Source organism: Nematolebias whitei, chromosome 13, assembly GCF_014905685.2.
Source record: "Nematolebias whitei isolate Nwh7 chromosome 13, NemWhi1, whole genome shotgun sequence".
Lineage (NCBI taxonomy): Eukaryota > Metazoa > Chordata > Actinopteri > Cyprinodontiformes > Rivulidae > Nematolebias > Nematolebias whitei.
Genome location: NC_056510.1, coordinates 19,333,598 through 19,358,173, shown reverse-complemented (window position 1 = coordinate 19,358,173; position 24,576 = coordinate 19,333,598). Strand labels below are relative to the sequence as shown.

At 39.1% G+C, this 24,576-nt stretch overlaps 2 protein-coding genes across 2 annotated transcripts in view; both read left to right on the top strand.

Moving 5' to 3' along the window:
- LOC119419586 (bromodomain adjacent to zinc finger domain protein 2B) overlaps positions 1–3,541 on the top strand; it is a 33,456-nt gene extending 29,915 nt beyond the window's left edge. The window contains exons 31-37 of the mRNA XM_037686938.1: positions 90–244; positions 340–545; positions 714–849; positions 2,375–2,521; positions 2,650–2,924; positions 3,081–3,224; positions 3,310–3,541. Coding sequence (XP_037542866.1) covers positions 90–244; positions 340–545; positions 714–849; positions 2,375–2,521; positions 2,650–2,924; positions 3,081–3,224; positions 3,310–3,454 — 1,208 coding nt within the window. The 3' untranslated portion in view covers positions 3,455–3,541. The remainder of the gene's footprint in view (positions 1–89; positions 245–339; positions 546–713; positions 850–2,374; positions 2,522–2,649; positions 2,925–3,080; positions 3,225–3,309) is intronic.
- Positions 3,542–5,090: 1,549 nt separating this feature from the next.
- On the top strand, positions 5,091–24,007 carry LOC119419116 (WD repeat, SAM and U-box domain-containing protein 1-like). The gene is made up of 11 exons (XM_037686418.1): positions 5,091–5,488; positions 6,932–7,119; positions 8,281–8,367; positions 10,896–10,989; positions 12,629–12,662; positions 12,791–12,831; positions 13,200–13,300; positions 13,702–13,731; positions 16,915–17,094; positions 23,642–23,776; positions 23,856–24,007. The coding sequence occupies exons 1-11, from the start codon at positions 5,091–5,093 to the stop codon at positions 24,005–24,007; spliced, it is 1,440 nt and encodes a 479-aa protein (XP_037542346.1).
- The last annotated feature ends 569 nt before the right edge of the window (positions 24,008–24,576 follow it).

The following is a 24,576-nucleotide window of genomic DNA, read 5'->3' as shown; positions in this document are numbered from 1 at the left end:
ATTGAACAAACATATATATTTTTTAATAAATATATTTATTGGTTTTAGTTGACAACAGTTGTAATATTTTAATTAACCTGTGTGGGCAGAGCTCGACATGACAGAACCAGAAATGTGTGAGTTAAGGAAAAAGAGAGTGGAGAGCTGGTGTGTTGAAGAACAGGCTATGGAGGTGGACGTTCATCTGCTGCGACACGTAGAAGCTCTGGAGAAGAAGGTCGTCTCTGCCAACCTGCAGGTCAAGGTGCAGGCAATTAATGTAGCGCCGCATTCTGTAATTTGTCTCATATTTTATACTAAACATCATTGTCTTGTCCTTGTTTCATCTATGTCGCTCAGGGTTGGATGCCTCGAGAGCCCCAGTCCGACAGTCATCATCTAGTTTATTATGAGCACAAACCTTCTGCTTCTACAGCTTTTCAAAATAAGGGTCCAAGAGAAACCAGCCAGAAGGAGCCTTCTGTCTGTTTAACACGGCGCGCCAACAATCCTCTTGATATAGCTGTCACCAGGTTCGCAGAGCTGGAGAGAAACATTGAGCGAAGGTACCTAAAGAAATGGAAGTGCAGCCGTTCTGGCGTCATATCTTTGTGTTTATATTACAGGGCGCGTGTAACAATAGATGCTATAAAATGTGCTGGTTTCCTCAACAACAACCACCATGTCCTGCTCTGATGTAAACTTCACATGCAGTCTTTTCTGTGCCCGTACAGCTGTAAGCAGGTGGTGGTTCCTGGGATCAAACTGCTGCGTAAAACCCTGGGTCAGGTCTGCAGCTCGGCTCAGCTGTGGCTCTGCATCCAGCAACTGCAGAAAACCATCACTTGGAAACAGACCATTATGAAAGAGGTTAGTTCTGCTAAACTGTTAAAAAAAATATACATATACCGTATATGTTTATATTCATTTTATGAAATCTGATCTATAGATGATTGGATAATAATTTTTTATGTAAGCTGCTGCAGAATAATATTAGCATGTCCTTTTTTCCCAATAAGTAATTTATCATGCTTCCTTTTCATTATATAAAAGTTTACAAAAGAACTACCGTATTTTCCTCCGTACATGTCGCGCATAAGTCGCATCAGTCCAAATATATCTAATAAAGTGGAAGAAAACGAATACGTTGCTTCGCCGTATATGTCACATCTATTATGTATAACCACTGACGCGTCACGTTTGTTACGCGTCACAGCTGACAACCCCGAAATGTGGGCCAGTGTTGTGTCAAAAATAGATTGGCTGCCAAATGGCGGGCACGGGAGCGTGCACGGGGGGACTTCAGTAAGAATTTAACAAGAGTAACACTTAAAAACAATTTGTTGCTTGAAATTATAGCAAAGGTGTGTCTCAGTTTAACTTTTGCTTAATAAATGCACCTTGATGGTCAAATGCACGAAAGCAGGAGCGCGCATAGGGACGACTCGCTGTGAATTTCTTCCGAATTTAACAAGACAACCACCTAAAAACAATTATTTGTTTGACTTTATAGTAAAGATGTCTCTCAGTTGAACTTTTACTTTATAAATGCACTTCAATGGACAAATTAGCTGCGTTTTGCTGGGGGCGGCGCAGTGAAATTAAACTGATTTGACGGTTTCTCCAGGCATGATCCCAGAGCTGTGGGGCGGCTGTGGCTGCGTGGTTAGAGCAGTCGTCCTCCAATGCGAGAGTTGGGGGTTCGAATCCACCAGCAGTCACATGCTGAAGTGTCCCTGGGCAAGACACTGAACCCGTCATAGCCTCTGATGTGTGTCCCATAGGTGTATGAATGTGATAAAGCTCTGATTAGTCTCATTAGAATGATTTGTTCAATCAGCTTTGTAGAGATCTAGTAGTGCTGTATGAATGGGTAAATGAGTTACAGATTGTAGATTAAAGCGCTTTGAGTATCTTGAAATAAGATAGAAAGGTGCTATATTAGAAAAAGAAAGGAGCGAAAGAAAAAAAGGGTGGATGAAGGTGGCTCTATGGCAAGCCGATTGTGTCATTAATAGCCACTTTTACCTATTACATGACACAGCGGCATGCCGTACTGCTTGAGTGCCATCTAGCGACTGAATATTCTTCTAGGATGCATGACTTTATATTCATTTTATGAAATCTGACGTATAGATGATTTGATAGTCAGTTATTTTTAATATAAGCCACTGCAGAAAAATCTTACCATGTCCTTTTTTCCAGTAAGTCTCATTTCTTATGCTTGCTTTTCATTATATAAGTTTACAAAAGAACCAACTTTTTTCACTTTGCCTGCAGTGACTTGCAGCACAGCACATACATTACTGAATTTGACGATATGCAGTATATCCATTAACATTTTAACCCACAGCACCTGTAGTGTAGGATGCTTATTTACTTTAAATGTTTTCAGCACTGCCAGCTCTGTCAGAAAGGAGATAATGAGGAACTGCTTTTACTTTGTAATGGCTGTGACAAAGGCTGCCACACTTACTGCCACAACCCCAAGATCACCACAGTACCTGAAGGAGACTGGTTTTGCTCATTTTGTGTAGCAAAGGTACGCAAACATCCAGATAAATCCACAACTTAGTCCATATGTATTTTCCCCTGCTTTTCATATTTTGGAGATGGGCAGATGGTGCGTTTTGTTTATATCTACGGCCTTGTGTGCACTCTCTCTTTCAGGAAAATGGTCAGTTGCCTCACAGCAGGAAGCAACAAAGCAGAACAGCTGGGGGAGGGAAGAGATGTAGGGAGGAAAATCGAAACTGTAAGCCATCTGTGGCAGGAGAGTACATCAGTGAGGAGGTTGCCAGCAGCAACGATGTGCCAAAAAGAGGTACCAGAGAGTTCAAAAAGAGGCGAGGAGATGGCTCAGATGCTAAGTGTGACAGTTCTGTCTCGTGCGCTAAAAGAGCCAAAACATCCAAGGACAGCTGCGGTGAGCTGGCGCTATGCCGGTACGTACATGCACACGCTTACTCTGTGTAGAAGGTCCAGTGGTTGACACTTTTCAAAACATTTTTTTGTTGATCTCCTGTACCAAGAAGTTCTAAACACTGAGCTTATAGTCAAAATAAATCTTGTTAAACTTGGTGGTTGTGTGGTTGTTCCAGACTGCTGCTGGCTGAGCTGGAGGCCCATCAAGACGCGTGGCCCTTTCTCACACCGGTCGACCACAAAGCTGTTCCTGGATATAAAAAAATCATCAAGAAGCCAATGGACTTCTCCACCATCAAGAAAAAGCTCTTGAACAACCTGTACGTTTTCCTGACACCATGCTGTTTCACATTTGTAACTTTACACAGTTCGTAACTTCATAAATACTTCTTTTAATGATTGCAGGTACTTGAATCTGGGGGGCTTCATCGCTGATGTGAACCTGGTTTTTGATAACTGTGTAAAATTTAATGAGGACAACTCTGAAATTGGGCGAGCCGGCCACAGAATGAGGACGTTTTTTGACAAACGACGGACTGATCTGCAGTGAAAATGTCCTTATTCAACTCTTTCTGTAAATTTGAAGGATGTGTTTTCACTTTTGACTCAAACAATTAACTAATAATAAAACTGACGTGCAAAGCAAAGGAGCAAGCTCATGGTCTATATGAGGCTGAATTTACTTTTGCTTATTTTAAGCAGTTCTGTACTCTGGAATCAGTTCTATTTAATTTTGTCATCTATCCAGCACTTTGTGTATTTCTTGTGAATTGTTTGTCCTTTCTAAGAAAATTGCATATAGCTAAAATAAAACTATATTGTTTTATGGAGTAAGGAGGTAAAGATTTATTTAAAACTTGGGGGTTCAATTGGAGACTAATGGTTATTTGATTTTTTTATTGTTTGAAATACAGATGTACAGACAGGACGTTTATTTAGTTTCTTAAAGTCCAGCAATTTCATGTAGAGTTTTTATAAAGACAAAAGGTTAACAATTGTAGAAATTCGTATGTCTGAACGTCTTTGTCAGAGTGCAGGTGAGATGTTGAACAATGGCCAAAACGCAAACTCACAAGGCTGCCTTACAGACTGAAACAAATTTATAAATGTGACATGTTTTTTAAATAATGCATATCAGGATAAGGAAATAAATCTGCTTTTCAGAGTTTGACCATAAATCTTTAATTAATGCATGGTCATTTATGTTTTTAATTGGGTTTGGAATCATTAAAATACTTGTAAGTACATGTAGCTGTAAAGTACATTTTGACCGGGTTAAAGAAAAAATAAATATCCACTGTCTTTTTTTTTACTTGGGGCTTTTTATAGCTTGAACAAAACAAAACATGAATGAATATTGATATTCCTAATCCTGTATGTTTTTCTTTTTTTTTTTTCTTTTCAGAAATGTGATTATTTTAAAATACAAATTAATCAATTTGAGGTGACATTTTATCAGCCATCTGGTTACTATAACTTCCAGCTGTACTATGCTGTTCGTTTAATCGGCCAGAAAAATTAAACATTTTAGCAAAATGCTGGAATAAAATAAAGTGCAGTTTTGCACACGGGCGACACTGAAATAGGTATTTTATAAAAGAATGGCAAATTATGGTATAGAAGGCCTGCTTTAATTAAAATTAAGTTGAAGTAAATATGTTTGTCTTCAAAATGTTCAGTATTACAAACAGCCATAAAGTTGATCAAATTCTTTGCTCATCTTGATCATTTCTATATTGCAAGGTGAAGCTGTTTATGAATAATTTTCCACATATAAAAAACTGCCAAGGTTCAGTTTAAATGTGTATAAACAAATATATTCTCCGACGTAAAGTTGCCAATAAATGTTAACTTAATATATTTAATGTAACTTTATATTCCACTCAGTGCATGAACCTTTTTAGTGTAGCAGGAATGTCTCTTGGTTGTAAATGTTGCAGAGCCCTGGGTTATCCATTAAACCTCAGGTTATAATCCGCATGACTCTGAGATAACCAGATGTTACTGATGTGGCAACAGCTGGCCTATAAGGAGCTGCGTTTTACCAGCTGAGCTTTTTTCTGTTTTAGCTGAAGAATTGATTAAAAAAAAAAAAAGGTGTCGGTGAGGTAAATATTTGGGCTTTTTGCGCCACCTTGTGAGTACACCGCTTCCCTCATCCACTCCACTTCAGCTGTGGTTAAAAAATGGTGTCTTTAATTCGCACTCTTCGACATCACACGGACGAGGTCAGCTGCTGCGCCTTCTCTCCGTCCCTCCTGGTGACCGGCTCGGGAGATAAAACCCTTCGCGTTTACAACACGGCGGACTTCTCCGAGCTTCCGTACTCTCCTCTGACAGGCCACGGCTACAGGGTCCACTGCTGCTGCTTCAGCTCCTGCGGCGGCTTCCTGCTCAGCTGCTCCACGGACGGCTCGGTCCTGCTGTGGAGGCCGGACACCGGTGAGCTGCTGGCGGCGCTGCAGCACCCGGAGCGCAGCCCGCTCCGAGTCTGCGCACTGGCGCCGGACTCCTCCCTCCTGCTGGGCGGGGCTTGTGACGGCACCGTGGCCCTCTGGGACCGCCCCTCCAAAACTCTGCGCAGGTACGTCCATAGATATAAACGCTAAACAAGGTCAAAGGTCGTTCTTAGAAGAAAACACCCCCTGATTGTTTTTATGAAGTTTACATCAATGCGTTGAAGTCTTTTTTTAGTTTGTCATACAACAGTGATAAATATTTGTTACTGAATTTTTAAAAGGGTTACTACGCTGCCTTAAAGTATGGAAAATATGGAGTTTGTGACATGTTTCAGGTCTGGATAAGTTCAAAATAACATGGAGCTCAGGCCTCAGCCTGGCCCCTGGAACCAGGCCAAAGAAGGGGCTCCTTGGTTAGCCCCTGGTGAAAAGGCCCCGTGGGGCCCGTTGATTGAGACATGGGTTCGGGTGCTCTTACTGACGCTGGCTATTGGGAGAGGGAATGTCACCTCTCTGGTGAGCTTGTGGGTTGAGCGGTACCAACTATAAAGTGGGGTTAACTTCAATGCACAGCATGGGTTCTGGAACTAATCTTGAGTGAGTCTGGACCGTATTCCACTCTGGAAAGGCCCCGGGCTGGTGTGGACCCTTCACCCGTGTGCTGATTTTCTCTGGTAGATGAGAGGGTAACTTCCCTGCTCCTCTGGGTGGGGGGACAGACTCTGACTTGTTTGTACCTACAATGCTGCGAACAGCGTTATTAGAGTACCCAGCATTCTTGGACCCCGGTGCTGGAAGATCACCCGAGTGGTGTTCTGTTGTTGGACTCCTATGTTAGTTATGGTTTGTCCTTTTTTGTTTGTTTGTTTGTTTTCTTCTTAAAATCAAACAAATAAATACATAACTATTTTAGCTCAATGAACTGAAACTCCTGCTGTTTTGTGGAGCACAATTAATTGACTGATGGCTTCAATCCATCATTTTTAGAAACAAAGAGTGAAGCTCAGGGCTTGAGCTTGACAAAACAAAAAACTTTACACCTCTCGCTTCTGCCAACATCATCTTCATCAGCAGATGGAGTCGTCACACAGCTGTCAGGTTTCTTCTCTGATGTCTCGGAACAGAAACATTTAGTTTTTTCACCCAAAGCTCACTTTAGAAAATAAATCAGGAAAACAGACTAAATAAAAATAGTGCACAATTCCCTTAATAAAATTGTCAAATCTTGAAAACTATATTTGGAACTTGCCCCATTTGATTTTAGAACATGGCTCGTTTGTCCTACACGAACTGTTATTTTTACACCAATTTAAATGCAAGTTGCTGCTTTTTTATTAGAGGCCTCATGCACTGATAATGTAATGAATTAACCACATAAGCAGTTTCTCCTAAAACAATCTGTAAACACTTGAAACATGTTGAACTGTTTGTTAGGTTTTATTCGTTCTCAGTTCCTGCAGTCTGTCTGGGCCCTGCTGAGTTGCTCTGATTAAACGGAGCAGGACAGAACATTTCCCATCAGGCCTTGCTCCCCAGAACTCAACCTGTCCAAACGTTTCCTCTGAAAGCTGTGTTGCAGTCAGCGAGGACAGCGTCGTGGCCTGCTGCTTCTCTCCGTGTGGCCAGATGTTTGCGACCGGCTGCACCCGTGGGGACATCAAGCTGTGGGACGTCCACGTCAGCCTCCTGCACGCTCACAAGGACGCCCATGACTTGGGCGTCACCTGCTGCAGCTTCGCACCTCAGTTTAAAGTCGGTGAGCTCTGAGAGATTATCCCAACGCTTTCATTATTTCTTGTTCTCTTTACAGATGTGCAGTTGTGATTTCACTTGGATTGGGTTTGATGCTCCAGAACAATAACAAATATTGGAAATATTGTGATTTAGATTGATAAAAATGATGGAAAATTATATAAAAAACTGTAAATGTGTTTAGATTTTGGTCAGTTTTATGGACAAAATCTGCTATTTTTGAATCGGATTAAATTATTTAAAACTATTTAAATATTCAACCACAAAATAACTTTAAAATTAGTTTTTAAACAACAGCTTTACACTATGTGGGGATTTTCACTCAACAATGTGACTCAGTGCTTCTAAAACAAAAAGTGCAGCTGTGCAACTGACTGATAGGGTTCATATTATGAAAGTCAAAATATAAAGGTATAAATGTGATGTCATCTATAATTTTTAAGTACAGTTATTCAAAAACTGCATGTTAATATTTAATTTGTGCATTCGAAAAGAAAAAGCTGCTTATTTTGGCTCCCAGAGCAGTTTACTTACATTGCACATCTTGGACATTTTTTAAATACTTTTCTTAAAATAAATCTTTAAACTATAACAAGAAGATATATATTTTTTTCTTTATCAAGAGGACACTTCAAACATTACAAAAATTAAAAAAAGATCTACACTAAGATGCAAAGATTTGCTCAAAAGGATCTCTCATTGTGAACTGTTTGTTCAAAAGAAAGATAAAATATTTAAGTTCCTCCCGTAAAAACATCTGGCCACATCTAACACTCCCTGACCTTATAAACAGATGTTCATTTCTTTATAAACTGCGTCACCTGGCCTTTAAAAAAAAAGATGCTGAGTTTTATGACACTGGTTAAGTTATAAAAGCTTAAGATCTTGATGTTCATTATTCTGCATCATGTTTTTTTGTTGTTGTTTGTCTGTGTTCAGTAAACTATTAATCTGGCTAATAAACAAATTGAACATTTTCTGTATCTTTAGGTATTTGCAGCTCTGTTTTCATCAACTCATCTATTGTTTGTTAGAAGTACCTGTTTATTTCTGCTTTCCTTCTGATCACAGCACTAATTTTATTGCAGGATCTACCTGCCTGTGAACAGGCAGCCAGAACTGATCCGTCCCTGCTTTGTAAACTCAGAGTTGTTTTGTTCTGCAGAGAGCTGCTGCGTGGAGTTTCGACTGGTCTCCTGTGGCCAGGACAGCCAGCTGAAAGTATGGATTGTTTCCCAGCGTGACGGAGCAGGTAGGCCGACTCCTCTGCTCTGCCTGCTTCCTCAACCCAAAACAATTTAATCCATAATCCACGAGAAGGAAAACCAAAAACTGCTGCAACCTTGAAATCTCTGCTAAAAACAATTTTTCTTTGGCTTAAATTAGCTTCAGATTGACTCATTAATAATAAATCAGTGTGTATGAGAGAGCGAGATCAGGGAGGTCATCAGGTACAAACATACAAGTTCAGAGTCTGTCCGACCGCCTGCAGAACCAGCAGATTTCACTTTTTCCACAGGTTGTGTAATCAGATTACAGGCTGCATTTTCACTCTGTGATGGTGTTAGTTTCTGTGATGTGTTGCCGTGGCAACTGCTGCCTCTAGGGTTTGATGCATCCCGCATGGTGACCCCAAGTCCACTGTGATTTTAAATTTTTTTTCCTGAGCTGCTTGTTGAGGAACACCAACCCCGGTCTCAGGTTGAAGCGGAGCAGTAAGTTTTGTTTTTGTGAAATTTGAATTGATTTTATCGTAGCAAAAGGACTATAAGATTGAATCACTTCAATATTTTTAATAAAACGCTAAAACGTTTTTTTTTTTTTAATTTGTGAGTTTGAATGAGATGCTTTAAATCTAGATTTAACTGGAAGCTCTGAAAGGTGCGCAATACTTTTTGTTTTTACTTAAATGGTAAAATTTATTTTACTGGAGTTTCGCGGGTCATTCGCTGATAAAACAGGTTTTAGTTTGATTCAAGCACATTTAGAACAGACAACTCATAAAGATGCTTTAGTTGTGGCACACAAAGTTCACTAAATGTTCAATAGTTCAACCATGTCCCATCATAAAACCTAAAATGAGTATTTATCCCAAAGTATAACATAAATCAGTTCTAAAACTGTGATGTGGCTACTACTTTTCTCCCGAGCCTGGTAACAGACTGCTTCAGACATGGCTGAAGAGTGTCGAGGTTTACAAGATCTGTGACAGCAGTAGAGCTATGGCTAAACACAATGACTTCAGTCTTCTGATCATTAAAACTTAAAAAAAAAAAAAATCGAAGCCATCCATTTCTTGATGTCATCAAGACATTTTAACAGAGGGTGAATGGAGCAAGAACTATTTGGTTTCAAGGGCAGATAAATCTGACAATCATCAGCATAACAATGGAATGAAAGACCATGTTTCCTCAGGATAGACCCCAAAAGGAGCAGATAGAGTGAAAACAGAAGGGGTCCAAGAACTGGGCCCTGCATTACACAAGTTAATTTAGCATAAACTGAAGTTTATTAATTAAACTTTGGATTTCTTGTTTAGTTTGACTGCCTTTATTGTATCCAGCATCAGATTCCAGTTTTTATTCACGTTTTGCTCCTGAAAAGCATCGGTGTAAAATAAATGATTCAGGATTTTATTTTATTGTTTTGGTTTGTTGTGCCTTTTGAAATAAATATATATTTGTGTTTGAGCTTTTTTTTAAAGACTCCTTAATGGTTAACCATTTTTGTGGATACAATTTTAAACACAGCCTTGCAAGAAGCTGACATTTTGAGATCTGTAGCTTTTAGATGTGGTGTTTTGTAGATTTTTTTTTAAATTCCACGCTGCTAAAAATATATTTTTTGTGTGTCTGTTAGCGAACTATCTCATGAACCGCTAGACAAATTTGAATGAAACCATCAAAAAGTAATAATTGGTTCAATGGATGTCCAAGTGATGAACTCTATTAATCAAGTTCAAACTAACAGGTAATCATCATTTGCACATAAAGGCCTATAACTCAGTCAGTTTTGCTGATATCGAACTAAAGTTTGATGTGGTAGAAGCTGAGGTTTGACCAAAATGACTACAACTGTCATTTGTCATAAATTGTTCATAGTCTAAAACTCGTGTAGGAAAGCTGGCGGGTGATTCCTTTGATGAACACTAGGCCTTTATTTATAGAACGAAATGAATCTCTGCAGATTAAACTGCTCAATGATGTGTGACACTGTTAAAACCTTAAAACTGAAAACCTCATTTGTAAAAGTGAAACGCTGATATGTGCTACTAAACAAAAAGAAGAGTATGCTTCTTCAAAACTAGCATCTGGAAACAAGATCATCAGTTCATCACAGGATGAAGTGAGGAGCTACAGACTCTGCCTTCAGCTGATCTTCATCACTGAACCTAACGTGCACGACTTTGGACTGTGGGAGGAAACCAAGAGAATCCAAATACAGCAATTTAAATAAAAACATTAAAAAAATACCAGCAACCTCAAAACTCCAGACTTTTTAACAGAAGATCTCAGAAGGGCTCAAACTGCCTTAAAATGTCTTATGTATAATTTGACTATGAAGTCTTTAGTACATTTTGTGCCATCTTCATTAAAAATGGATATTTGGTTGTTTGGTCTCCCTGCAGCTGTCAGCAGGTGGCAGAGCAGCAGGAGGGAGTGAAGCGTTGCAGAAAGAAAGTTGGAGCTTTGTGTTTATTAAAGATCTAACATGAAGCCTTATTTCTTTCCTGTGTGCGTGTGTGTGCGTGCGTGCATGTGTGTGTGTGTTGGCCTGCAGTTTGGGTGATGGAGCTGCGTCACACTCTCTCGGCTCAGTCGGCTCCAGTTCTGTCCTGTGTTTTCTCTGCTGATGGAGAGCTGCTGGTCTCGGGGTAAGAAGCTCCTCCTGTCACAGATGTGCCATTTTGGTTGGTATCACTTTACAATGAGGCTCCCTTTATAGACGGATAATAAATGGTTTATAGGTATATTATTAATTCCTCTATAAACACATTATAAATCATTAATAACTGCTTATTATGCATTAATTAAAGGTGACTCAGACAAAACTGACCAGTTTCTTTCCAAATATTGAGCCAAATCTGTTCACCTATATATTTCATTTAAGAGTTGTTATATTAAACATTTCAGACACGTTACTACCTTGTAAACACAATAAGCATTTGCAAACCTATTTTTTTAGGATATAATATTAGATGTAGCTACTTATAATGCAGTGATAAAGTACAATATTATATGCTAAAGAAACAAGTTTACAAATGCTTATTGTGCTTACAAGGTACTAACCTAGTCTAAAATGTTTAATATAACAACTCTAGATGAAATATATAGGTGAACAGATTTGGCTCAATATTTTGGCAAGAAACTGGTCAGTTTTGTCTCTCTGTCATCCTTAATTAATGCATAATAAGCAGTTATTAATGATTTATAAAGTGTTTATAGAATAATTAATAATGTATCTATAAACTATTTATTAGCATCTATAAGGGGAGCCTTATTGTAACGTGGTACCTTTTAAGTTTATTAGATGTATAATGGTTTATTAAAGCATCTCTCCATGATCTCATTCTACCCCCCGCCCCTGCAGAGTATTGATCAATTGGACACCTTTTCAATGAAACTCTTTCCTGAAATCCAACAAACTTAAAATTTTGCTAAAAGTTAATGTTGTTTTTTTCCTTGTGTGCGTTTGTCAGTAGTGTCAGCAAAATATCTCATAAACCAATGGAGACATTTTGATGAAGCTTTAGGGAAAAAAAAAAGTCACAGCATGTACATCAGCTAGTGTTTAACTTTTGGCATATACCCCGCTCATGATGGCTGCTACAACTAAGAAAACGATAAAACACACAAATGACTTCAACTGTCAGTTTGACGGATATTGAGCTGTGGTTGTGGCTGGGACTCCCCCCCACAAACACACATACTTTAATGCACACGTGTCAAACTTAAGGCCCGAGGACACGATGTGGCCCGTGTAAACATGTTATCTGGCCCCCAAGATGAAGTGTTAAATGCAAGATACTTTCACCGCCTCTCATTTTGTTTAAAAACTGAGCATACTTTATTTGGTGCAGACTTCTCGTGACAGTTGATCAAGTTTGAAGTAGAAACAAATGAGACATTTTCAGACATTTTTTGATTTTGATGTAGAAGGAGCAACAAAGGATGTTAAATGTAACCGATCAAACTGTTGTTGAGCAAGTTGCAACCAAGAAAAGATGTCTGGTTTCTGACTGGAGTCAATGTCTTGATTCAAATTGGCCCTTGGTTAAAGCAAGTTTTTTTATTTTTGCCCCTTTTTGTAACAGAGTTTGACGCCCCTGGGATTGTGCTTAACATAATGAGCATATTCTGACCAAAATGCCTCTGACACTGTTCTTTCTCATCTTTATGCTATTTTTGAAATCTGCCATGAAAGGTGGCGGGCGATAAGCAACCCTTTAAGAAATTTAATTATGCATGCAAGTTTTGCACACTTGACTTTATTTTCCTCTGATTATTCAACAGCTCGGTGGATAAAAGTGTCACGATATATGATGCTGTAAGTAAAGCACTTCAGTTCATTTAGCTTCTAACTGACAAAGATTTTTTTTTTAACCAATTAAATTCCTCGTCTCTAAACACAGACTCAGAACCTTACTGTTCTACTCCTTATTCTTCTGTTTACAGAACCAAGGAGCCTTACTCCACACTTTGAAGCAACATGACAGGTAAATCACCTCACCTCCTGCTGCGATGCAATCTCTGCAGCGATCAGGGCACGCAGCAGCCGAGGAGCCCCAGCGTTTCGCATCAGAATGTGTGATTTTTGCTTGATTGGCTTTTCCCAGAAGCGCCGGGTGCAGTGATGCAACAATAAGGTCTGCTTTTCTGCACCGTCATTGATGTAGCACCGCAGGTGAGGCGCAGCAGAGAGCTTTGAAGTGCATCAAAAGGATTCAGGATGATCTAAAACCATTTTTTAAGAGTTGAAAGAACTTGACTTTTTTTTTTTTTTCCTTTTTGGCTGAAAACTCCTGCCCCACTTTCAGTGTGTCATCCATGCCCTTCACACTCTTCCTCTTCCTCCTCCTTGCAGATATGTGACTGCTGTTGCTGTGTCTCCCACCTTGGGCTTGATTGCAACCGGCTCCATGGACAGATCAGTCAATGTATGGAGATTTGAAGATGGAGAAACTGGTAATTACACCGCAGAGAGCCCAATACCACCAAAGCCTCCCATAAGAGTGTTGTATTAGAGTATTCCTATAGCTGCTGCAGGAATGATGACTGATGTTTACTAGTGCAGCTGGGCAAACAACCACTGAGCCTCGGAGCTGTTGGTATAAAGGGGAATTCTCTTTTGAAATATAAAAACAAAGCAAGTTCCTGCTCATACAAGAGAAGCATTTGGAAGTGGAAAGGTGTGATCGATGCACATCTGGAGGCCTCAAAGCTTCTCCAGCGCAGCTCCTCCATCTGTTATTAGTCAGCGTGATGGTGACAAAGCCAAACTGCTTCTGCCTCAGTCTCTCGTTCCTTTAATCTTGTTCCTCTCTTTTCACACATTAAACATGTTCCCTTTCATGTTTTCCCTGCAGCGGCTGAGTCACAGCAGATACCGTGTCAAGGTAAATAATCGCCACCCTGATGTCGGAAGATTCAGCTCATTTCCGTGCATTAACTGGGATGTTTTAGTTAAAAACCTCACCGTTCAGATTGGAGTCCAGAGCAGCCTTAGGGCAATTTTACATATGGATTTGCTGATTAGTATTTTTTCTGATTGTTAATTTTATTTCGTGTAATGTGCAGCCCTACTTTTTTTAATTGGCTGCTGCTAAAACTCAGACTTTCAGAAAATAATGATTGGATGTTCATCTACAACTGGAGTCAGTGCCATTCTGGATGGTTGCCTCAGCTAGCTGGTTTTTGAAAACCTAGGTGGCTATGGCTCATTCATTTTCCCGGATATTGAGCTACAATGTGGTGTGGTAGTAGCTGAGAGTCAACCTGAACACATACTCTGAGAGCTAACACATCTCAAGAAATGACACGTACATGTAGAATGTCTGCAACATCAACCCTTTTTATCACGGGAGGATTTTTGTTTAGAAATCTGGTGCTAAAGGCTAAGGGTGATACAACTTTCTTGAATCCTGCACCTTTTTTTTTTTTTTTTTTACTAAAATGAGTCTGGGTTGATCTACTTCAGGAGCTGAACAGACAGTCTGGGTTTCCATTCTGGAGCTGGTGCCTCAGCGACCCGACCATAAGCTGGAGAAAATGGATGAATAAATAAAATGGGTCATTTAAAATGAAGATTCACTGATTGACTGTTCAGTATTTTAAAAAAGCCAATATTATCCTCGCTCGACAGCAACTAAAACTAACATTTTGTTTGGCGCGGGCATTTACAAAGCTGACTAAATGTGTCGTCAAGATTTGACTTTGCAGGCAAGCCGTAGTCGTAGGATCAATTTATGACAGTTTTTTAATCTTTTCAGAAGATTTGTTTGACACGCAGACTGTCATCAATCTTAAAACTTGACAGAAAGATGATGAAAAAGGTCTTTACAGTCCAACTAATTAAACACTGCAGTCTGATCGGTGCCACACGGCAAAGAAACGGTAAAGAATGTCAAAGTTTTGGCTCAGTGTTTCCATGAGTCAGCCTCCAGATGCTGCAGAGAAGACCTCTGCTGTAAAGACCCCAAAGGTGCATGTTTCTACTGAATTTAACTGTTCATATGGGAGAAATGGTTTTAAACGTAATGTTTAAATCTAAAGAATTGAGTTTGAAAACACATCACTCGCTTCATTTATTGTCAAATTCAAACTGAAACCACTTTGTTTTCTACACTCGCTCTCGTGCAAGGCGGACGCCTTTTCTCTCCCTTTCCTGTTCTCCTGCTTTTTTGCTCTCTGTCTGTATATCGGAGCTCCTCTTACCATCTTCCAAAAACAAAAACTACTGTCATGGATCTGATCAGCTGGACTTTTAACGCAATCGACAAAATCTTTTCAACAAAGCGACAGGGTCCTGGAGAGCCCTCATGCCACGCTGAGACACACGCGGAGGGATACGTCATGGATCCGTGGGGAGTTTGGAGCTGATGTGTCTCTCCATTTTGTCTCAGGAGGATGCTGAATATGTTTATATAATTGGATTCATGACAGCGGGGTTTCTGCTTTTTGGCATCAGCAGAGTACTATATTATCGGCTATTGAGGAAGATGACAGCTGCAGTTTCGGCCATGACAAAACTGCAGAGTCTGTGTGAAGGTTTGGTTTGTGCTTCGAGTACTCAAAATCAGCTGAGTTATGAGCTAAACCGTAAGATAGAAGCAATTTGTGAGAATCGAAGGCCACTTGCAGCTTCTGTAACTTGCCAGCATGTTGGAGACGACCTTGGAGGAGACTCATAAGCATGGACCAGTGGAATGCCCACAAATCTGGCCATTTTGGATCTGGAAAGTACCAGCAGGACTCAAGGCTGACAAGAAAATAACAGTCTGCCTGAAAAAAAATCAACAGTTGTGGCTTATCTGAATCTGACTCCCCAGTTTGACCTCGAAAGCAGGCGAACTTATCAAATTTCTTCTGAGATATGTGTAAACTAAGGAAAAGCTTCATCTGTCACCCTCCCGAAGAACTTCTGTTACAGGCTTATCAGAACTGTGCTGGCTGACACCATCTTATCAAGACTATGGTCCATATGGAAGTGCTTCATGGACAAATCTCACCGTCTTGCTGTCAAATGCACATGTAAGGTGTTCATAAATGTGCTTGCTGGTAGAGTTTTTAATCTCAAATCGTGTCCTGATAGGACAAGGTGTGAAGAAATCTTTTTTGTATTACCACTATCCTCTCCTCATGGCCTTTCCCGTTTTACACCTCTAAACAGTATTCTGAAAAAGGCTAAGGGGCTGTGCTCCAGTAGTAGCAGCAACGTGCACTCCGCCCATCTTTCGGATGAACATACTGTATGAACATAATCTCACTGTTTTTCAGTACAATTATAATAAAGCTGATTCTGAAGGGATAAAGTTACAGCCATTCTGGTTAAAATTTAACCAAATATGAATACATGATGACATGGATACTATGAGGGCTTCAAGGTGCATTTAATGCTCAGTGTGTGAAGATGATTCTCAGCTACTACCCCACCAGATTTTAACTGAACGCCTTTAATTGAGTTAGACATTTCGTACTCAACCGCCTCCATCAAAGTGAAATTTACACACAGCAATTGCTTTGACAGTTTCATTCACACTGGTTCACTGGTTCCTGAGATATTTTGCTAACATTACTACCTATGGTAGCAGGCGTCCAGGCGATAACAACCACATCGGTTCAAATACAAAACATTTTAGGGCTTTGAACGGAACACGGTTACACGTTTATCTGTGAGATAAATGGCGGCTGCTCCTTCAGATGAGTGAAGGTTGATGACATAAACTAGTCTTTTTTTTTTTTTTTTCTTGCAGGCCTCCCTGTGAGGTCAGGAGTGTGTTTGTGAGCATCACTCATGCTGAGGAAACTCTTTGAATAAAAAGCAAATTCTCAAAACCGCGATCATTAATTCATCGTCTGAGCGACTCAGTTTTAATGTCATGTCCTTTTGAAGTGATGGAAATACAGCCGTGTGTGTTTATATGTGGGTGGGTGCACATGAAAGTAATTATCACGCCCATATCAGCGCTCAGGGAATGTGTCTTTTTTTGTGGCGCTTGAGAGGAAGCTGTTTGTTTGCAGGAGATTGGAGGGTAATAGCTCAGCACTTCCTCACATCCTGTTGTGTGTGTTTTCTGCAGAAAGGAAGCTGCCGGGTCACTCCAGGCTGCTGCTGCTTGCTGATTGGACGGAGCGAGACGTGCAGACTTGGCTGCATGAGGAAGGACTCGAGGAACTCGTCGCAGTCTTTAAAACCAACAACATCGACGGACCAGAACTTCAACATCTGAACAAGGAGATGGTGGCTGAGCTGGGAATTGGTAAGGATGGAGGGAGGATACTGGTGTACTGATGGGACACTTTAGGATCCAAAAGGTTTTGTGTGAATCTCTGCTCTTAAAAAAAAAAGGCAAAATTGAGAAAAGTACAAGTTCTTTCATTCACTTGGTGATAGGTTTCAGCATGATCCTTCCACTTCTACAGTTGCACATCATGCAATAAGAACCTGCATGATGACCTTTAACCCAAACAAAGATAATCCTCCTGAAAACAAGATTAGCAGCATCCAGTGGTGCAGTGTCCAGTCGTTACACAAACTGTAACCAGAGAGCCAAAGCACAACAAGCAGCAACAGGACACAGCAGGAGCAAATATACACTCAAATAAAGGCCCAGCATTCCTTGAAAGAGTTCACATCACACCCGGCCCAAAACATTATTCATGTTCAAGTTCAAGTCAACTTTATTGTTGTTTCCATCACATGCGGTATGAGGTGGAATGAAATGATGTACACAGGGTCCCAGTTACACCCAATTACCATTATCACTCCACCTTGGCAGACGATAAGTACTTCAAAGATAAAAGATGCATGAAGATATTTTCCTAATATTGATTTCTGTACAACATAATGTCAGAAGGTTGAACTGTGTGCGTGTTGACAGTAACAAATGTAACAAAGTAACAATAATTTATTATTTTGATAATACACATCCACGTGTTAAAGAGAATTCTTCAACCTAAGCTCTTGACTCTCGCACGTTCACCAGAGGTGTTTCCAGTCAGCAGATGATGTCTGATTAGTCAGCACGGGACGTCTTATTACTGAACGTTCCGACACATCTCATCACTCCAACTACCTCCATGTCCTCAAATCCACTGGTAATAAAGTTATTACTCGTCTCCTGACCCTTCAGACATGTGGGCTTCTGTGGAGGTGAAAGTTTGTGCTTTTGATGCGATTTACCATCTGAAATGGTTGATTTAAAGACAATGCCCTGAATAAAATATCCAAAAACAGACAAATAGCACACAAGACTTTACCGTATTTTTCAGATTAAAAGGCACACTTAAAATCCTTTAATTTTCTCAAAAATCGATGCGCCTTATGTATTAATTCTGGTTGTGCTTATTGACTTCGAACCGATTTTATATGGTTATTGTGAATGAGTGGAATAAAGTTTGACTGATCTGTTTGTTTCGCTTAATGCGCCTTATAATCCGAAAAATACGGTAAATTAACTAGATCTCTCCTGCACCTACTTTCTTTGGGACTTAAAGAAAATGAAGCCAATATTTCTGCCTAATGTCCACTATAGGAGCATTAACTTTTATTGTATTTGTACATGAAAGGTCACATATAGGCCTGTCGCGATAAACAATAAATCAAGTAATCGTATAATGAATGAAAATTATCAACCTCATTTTCATTTATCGACGTTTCTTCGCGTCTCTCTTTCTACTGAAGACACTGGATGACAAAAGGCTCAACTCCGGTGCTCTTCACTGACACCTCCCTTTCTCTTTAGAATCTGTTTTAACCGTCCAAAATCATGTTGCTAAAGCTAACAGGCCGACCTCGGGAATAAACCTCCGTCTTGTTGAGCTCCAAAATTCATGGGTGAAACCCCTGCCTTCATGTAAAAAGTTGTTTTCTCTGTAAAAAGAAGCTGGGAACTTGTTTAATGATTTTTTTTATTAAAAGCTTTGTGTGAAAAATGCTATGCTAAGAGCTCGAATCAACGAACGTCCACCATGTCAGCCCATGTCATGTCAAAGGCCCTTCCTCCCATTTTTCTTAAAGAGACACGCTGCTCAACTATCCATCCTTTGTTTCAAACAGTCTTATACTACCATCAGGTGGTCAAAAAAAGATACTACACTCCAAACAAATCAACGTTTCTTCTAAAATTTGACAATTAATTATTGTTAAATGTCAAACAATATTATCGTTTATCGCAATAATTTCTGAGACAATTAATCGCCCAGTAAAATTTGTTATCGTGACAGGCCTAGTCACAATGGTGCAGGACTTCAAGTGCTTGGGGCAACTGTCCAGGAAAACAGGGAGTGTGGTATAAAGGTAAAGAATAGCCCATGCAGGATGGAGTGGATGGAGGTCAAACGGCTTTCAGGCTGCTCCACCTCTCGTTTTAATAAAGGGCGAAGAGTAAATGCTGAGCTTGTTAAAGGTCATCTCTGCTTACTGAGTCTTGAAGATCATCTGCAGTTTTAACATCTATGAGCTGCAGTCCCTCAAGAATCTGTCTGTCTAGTTATCCTAACTAATTATTCAGCTAATACCACCTGATGGATTACATTAGAGGCATTTCATGTTTTAGTGATTCAGCTGCGACGTGTTGGAAGAGTAAACATCCTGCTTGCATGCAAAAACATGCAAACTATTACGTTAAAACGGCTTAACAACCAGAACAGACGTCTCGGGCCTAATTACGCCAGCTATCACTTTTAATCACATAACAGCTGTAATCAAAGTGCCTGCCCCCTCTCTTTGGCTGTTGTTTGCTTTAATTAGACAGCAGCCGAAGTAAAATCAGCTTTGCTTGCTGCTCAGTGATGTAAAGCGTGTTCATTGTGTTCATGATGGAGGACGGCGCTCGTTGTCATCACAAAATAAAAGTCCAGATTGCTGCATTACTTTTGTTGTGCTGCACAACGCAACCCATCATTTCCTATATGCATGCCGTTTGTATGTGTGTGCATAGGCATCAACTCGCACACACATACACATACACACATAACAGCAAATGAGATTTCAGCAAGCTTTATGAAATATTCATGTTCTGAGCAAAGAGAGAAAAGAAGCTCCCTCCCACTGCATCAAATTATCAATCTAAATGTAAAGTGGGTGGTGTGGAGATCTTGATGGAAGACGCAGCAGTTTATGAAAATCTTAAACGAAGCATTACAAAAGGTAAAGTGAAAGTTTTCCAACAAACAAGCGTTTCTTAGCCGAGTTAGAGGCCTGACATGTTCAGAGCTTCCTCCTGTTTGAACGCTGTGATTTCCTCCCAACTTAAGTTCAGACTTTCTGATCTGACAGCAGCTTGTGTCTGTTTTCCAGCCTGAGGTATCCTTGAGACAAAATCAAGTTGCATCAACTCTTTATGGTAACTGGTTCATGGAAACCCTGGCTTGTTGTGATCCTGCCTTCTTCCCTCCATCTTTAATTTCTGCCATAAATCAGTGCAAAGTGACGTCATATTCCTAAAGTTTACCACAGAAAGAGAAATGACTTATTTCCTGTTGCCAGAAACAGATTTAGAATTTTTTACATTATTTTTTTTTAGCTGGAGGCTGAATATTGGAATGATCATGTAACTGTGCATGTGTGTTGGCAAAATATCTCATAAACCATCAACCAAGTTTGAATGAAACTCCCAGTACTCATGCATCTTCAAATGTTTATGACTAACTTGACTGAACCTAATTCAAGATGTCGTCACAACTAATCAACCTCAGCAAACACATAAATGACTCCAACGCTGTCATTTTTACAGACACTGAGATAACATTTGGTGTGGTAGTAGCTGAAAGTCATGCACAACACAAGCTCCGAGCACTAACGGATCACACGTTTGTCTAAAATGTGGGGCAGCGGGCAATATGAACTCCTTTCAGGAATGCTGCTTTAATTAAAGCTAAATTTGTCATTTTATGACAGTTTATTTAAGGGTTTTTGAATATTTTAGAGCATATATTTTAAACTATATTATTTTCTATGCTATATTTGGTCCAGCTTTGAATGGTTTGATCTCTAAAAGAACAGAATGTATGATGTTTTTTACATCTTCTTTTTAACTAGATGAATTTTAGTTAGATGTTTGGACACACATGAGTGCCAATGAGTTTTAGAGCTGCAGCTGATCCAGCCATGAGATTAGATTATTTTATTTTTTCTAAATATTCCTTAGACTTTGGATGTATAGTCGAGCCACGAGCTTCAATAAACTTCTGTGACTCCACAGAACAGGAGAGCAAAAAAAATAAAAAATAAAAAATTACTGTGGGAAGGCAAAATCTGCAAAAATGTGACCAGCATCAGAAGAAGACAGGACTGACTGAGCTCTAAATATTTGCAGCTGAACATTTTAAGTGTAGTCTTGCGGAAACTAAAATGCAACAGAAAACAAAATTTTCTGAGCCAATCAGAAAAAACCCAAAACTGTACTTAAAGAAAACGGGCTAAAGATGGTAGAAGTTCTACAACATAACGATCTTGAACGCACCTCAAACCCACAATAGACAACTTGAAAATGCAGATTTATCCATGATTTCCACTAAATGACTTCAGCAGAGCTTCACAAACAAGATGGTGTTTGTTAATAAAACAACATAAACTTCCCCAGGTAATTAGATATTTGGCAGTGGGCAGAATATAATTAGATTTACACATTTAATTTAATTAAAAGTTACAATTTTGTAGTATTGAATTCAACTTTGAACCTACAAAGCTACAATGTAGATCCAGACTTCTATGGGAAAAAAGTGCAAACAAACAGAACATTTATACACTGTAGCATCATTATCTGGAGGGAGATAAAACACTAATGTAAATTATACAGTGCCTATTCGGACAACTTCCTCAGGGTTTTACAGCGTGGCCCATAAAATGTCACTGCAGCTGTTCTCAGTGTCTGAATAAGACCTGCTCCTCTCTGCCATTACTCGCAGACGCACAACTAATCATGTGCAGCCATAAAGGTCACCCCTCCCTTTTAGCTGCTGGGAAAAATTTGCTGCTGATGACAAATTCAAAGGGTACTGTCAGCAGGCGGAGACATGCAGCTGCGTGCAGTGGTTTACTCTCCTTTTTGGACTCGTTTGGAGTTTTATTGTCGGGCAGGATAAGTAGAGATGTTAACTCACCCGAGTTGTGGAGCAAAATGTGACTCGGCACAGATTTCGGCTTTTTTGTTTCCATCAGAAAAGTGTGTAGATCTGTAGCCTTACTGATTGGTTTCATATCAACACAGAGGTGAGACGGTCTTGAATGAGAAAATGTTCAGATTAACGATGAATTAAAATGTTATGACTGCATATAATTATAGACCAATATCCTTGTTATCACAGTTTTCAAAAATTATAGAAAAAATGTTTGTGACCAGATTAGATCAATTTATTGTAAACAAAATATTCCAACTAGCAGTCAGTATGGGTTTGGAGCAAAAAAAAACTCTACATCGATGGCTCTCATGGAATTGATAGAACAAATAACAACTGCTGTTGATCTAAAACAATATTGTGTTATTATTTTTGTTGATTTAAAGAAAGCATTCGATAATATTAACCGCATTATTCTCCTTGAAAAATTACATAAATATGGCATTAGAGGACTAACACTACAGTGGGTATCTAGCTTTTTGAAAGATAGGAAACAGTTTGTACAAATAAATGATGTAAGTTCTGACCTCTGTAATATCACATGCGGAGTTCCTCAAGGTTCTGTACTTGGAACAAAGTTATTGATTTTATATGTGAATGACTTGGTAAATGTGTCAGGACTCCTTAAATGTGTTTTATTTGCAGATGACACCACATTTTTTTGGTTTGGGTAAAGACATAGAATGGGTGTTGGAGTTGATGCAGACAGAATTTATAAAAATACAAACTTGGTTTAAACTTAATAAATTATCATTAAACTTAGATAAAACTAACTATATGATATTCAGTAATAGAAAGAGAACTGTCGATGTTCCATTTAGAGTTGAGGGTGTTGAGATTTGTGGAGTTAGTGAGGTGAAGTTTTTGGGTGTCATCATTGATGAAAAGCTGGAAACATCACATAAATTCTGTAAGAATAAAAAATAGCTAAATCTATTGCAGTACAGTAAAGTAAGGGAGTTATTAAATGATAAAGCTCTGTATATGTTGTTTAACGCAATAATTGTTCCACAATTAATCTATTGTATTGATATTTGAGGGAAGCGTGCAAAACAATTACAAATCCTATTTTTGTTTTACAGAAAATAGCTGTAAAAATTATTACTAGAAAACATTTCAGTCACCCATCAAGTACTTTATTTTATCAAGTACATTATTTTATCAACTGAAGTTATTGAAGTTCCATGATTTTTAAGATTATAGTATTTTATCAGTTATGTATAGGGCTCAAAATAACACATTACCTTTAAATATCCAATTAAATTTTGTTATAAGACAGTGTTATAATCTTAAGGGGCTAGAGATATTCGTGAAACCTAAATTCAGAAATAGTTTGAAGGGACGGTCTACTTCAATCCAAGGAATTAGATTATGGAATAATCTGGAGTGAGGTTAAAAATGCCAGATCAATGCGTATGTTTAAGAGAATGATCAAAGTGGAGTTGTTAAAAAAAATGAAATAGCTTAATGTGTATTTGTACAAATTGTCGCTCAAGAAGGGGTTATTTATTTTGTTTTTGTTATTTAAAGATTATTATTGTTTGAATTATTTTTTGGTAAAAAGGGGCAGATATAAGATTTTTTTTTCTACTTTCTGTTGCCTTTCATTTTCTTATGTTTAAAAAAAATGAATAAACTTTATAATAATAATAATAATACTAATATAACAGGGCTGTGATTCCCCAGAGTCTTTGGGACTCCGTGGTCGTCTCCTGAGGAAAATCGAGGCTCTGAAGGCAGAGCAGAGCGGCTCCGAAGCCCTCGACGAGTTTCTGTGTCCAATCACCAGAGAGCTGATGAAGGATCCAGTTATTGCTGCAGGTTGGTTCAAGTAACAACAAAAACACAGTCTACAGATCATGCATCAGCTCACAATATTAAAGGAGCGTGTGCTTCACAGATGGCTATTCTTATGAGCGAGTGTCTATAGAGAGCTGGATCCAAGGTAAAAACAAAACCAGCCCCATGACGAACCTGCCCCTACAGACCCTGCACCTGATCCCCAACAGATCCCTGAAGATGGCCATAACCCGATGGAAGTCCAGCCAATAAGACCAGCAGCTTATTTTAGATCAGCGGTACTTACACTGAAGAGCACTTGTTCTAGAAAGATAAATTATGGATCATCACTGAGGTGCTTAGATCTTCAAGGACTCGTGCTGAGTCACATCTCATAAAATAATCTGATTCAGAGCGGTGGTTTAATTTAGCACTTTTTCTTCAGAAAGCCAGTCGGCCATGAGGCATTATGTTGTATGTAAACATAAAATGAGTGCCAGATGGTTCAAATTAGCTTTTAGCGTGCTGTCAAACTTTTGGTCTGACAAGATTGATGTCAGTGATTTATTTAGTTATCTAAGATGATGTTGTTTTTGCTAATCAAAAATATTGCAGTATTGCACAAAATTGGCATTTTTTTCTAAGAAATGCCCCTAAAACTGCTACAACTCCATTATTTCTTAAACACATTGATTATGTTGAAACGTTCATCTCTTATGAGCACTTAGGCTGTTTATTTTTAAAATGTGGCTGCAGAGATGAAGACTGCAGCCGTTTTGTCTTGAATACTTCAGTGACTCGCTCATTTAAATTAAGGAGCAGATTTATTAGCTTTTTGTGTA

Coding starts and splice junctions, on each gene's coding strand:
- LOC119419116 (XM_037686418.1), top strand. CDS start 5,091: ATGGTGTCTTTAATTCGCACTCTTCGACATCACACGGACGAGGTCAGC. Junction 8,368..10,895: donor TTCCCAGCGTGACGGAGCAG/GTAGGCCGACTC, acceptor GTTGGCCTGCAG/TTTGGGTGATGGAGCTGCGT. Junction 13,301..13,701: donor ATTTGAAGATGGAGAAACTG/GTAATTACACCG, acceptor TTTTCCCTGCAG/CGGCTGAGTCACAGCAGATA.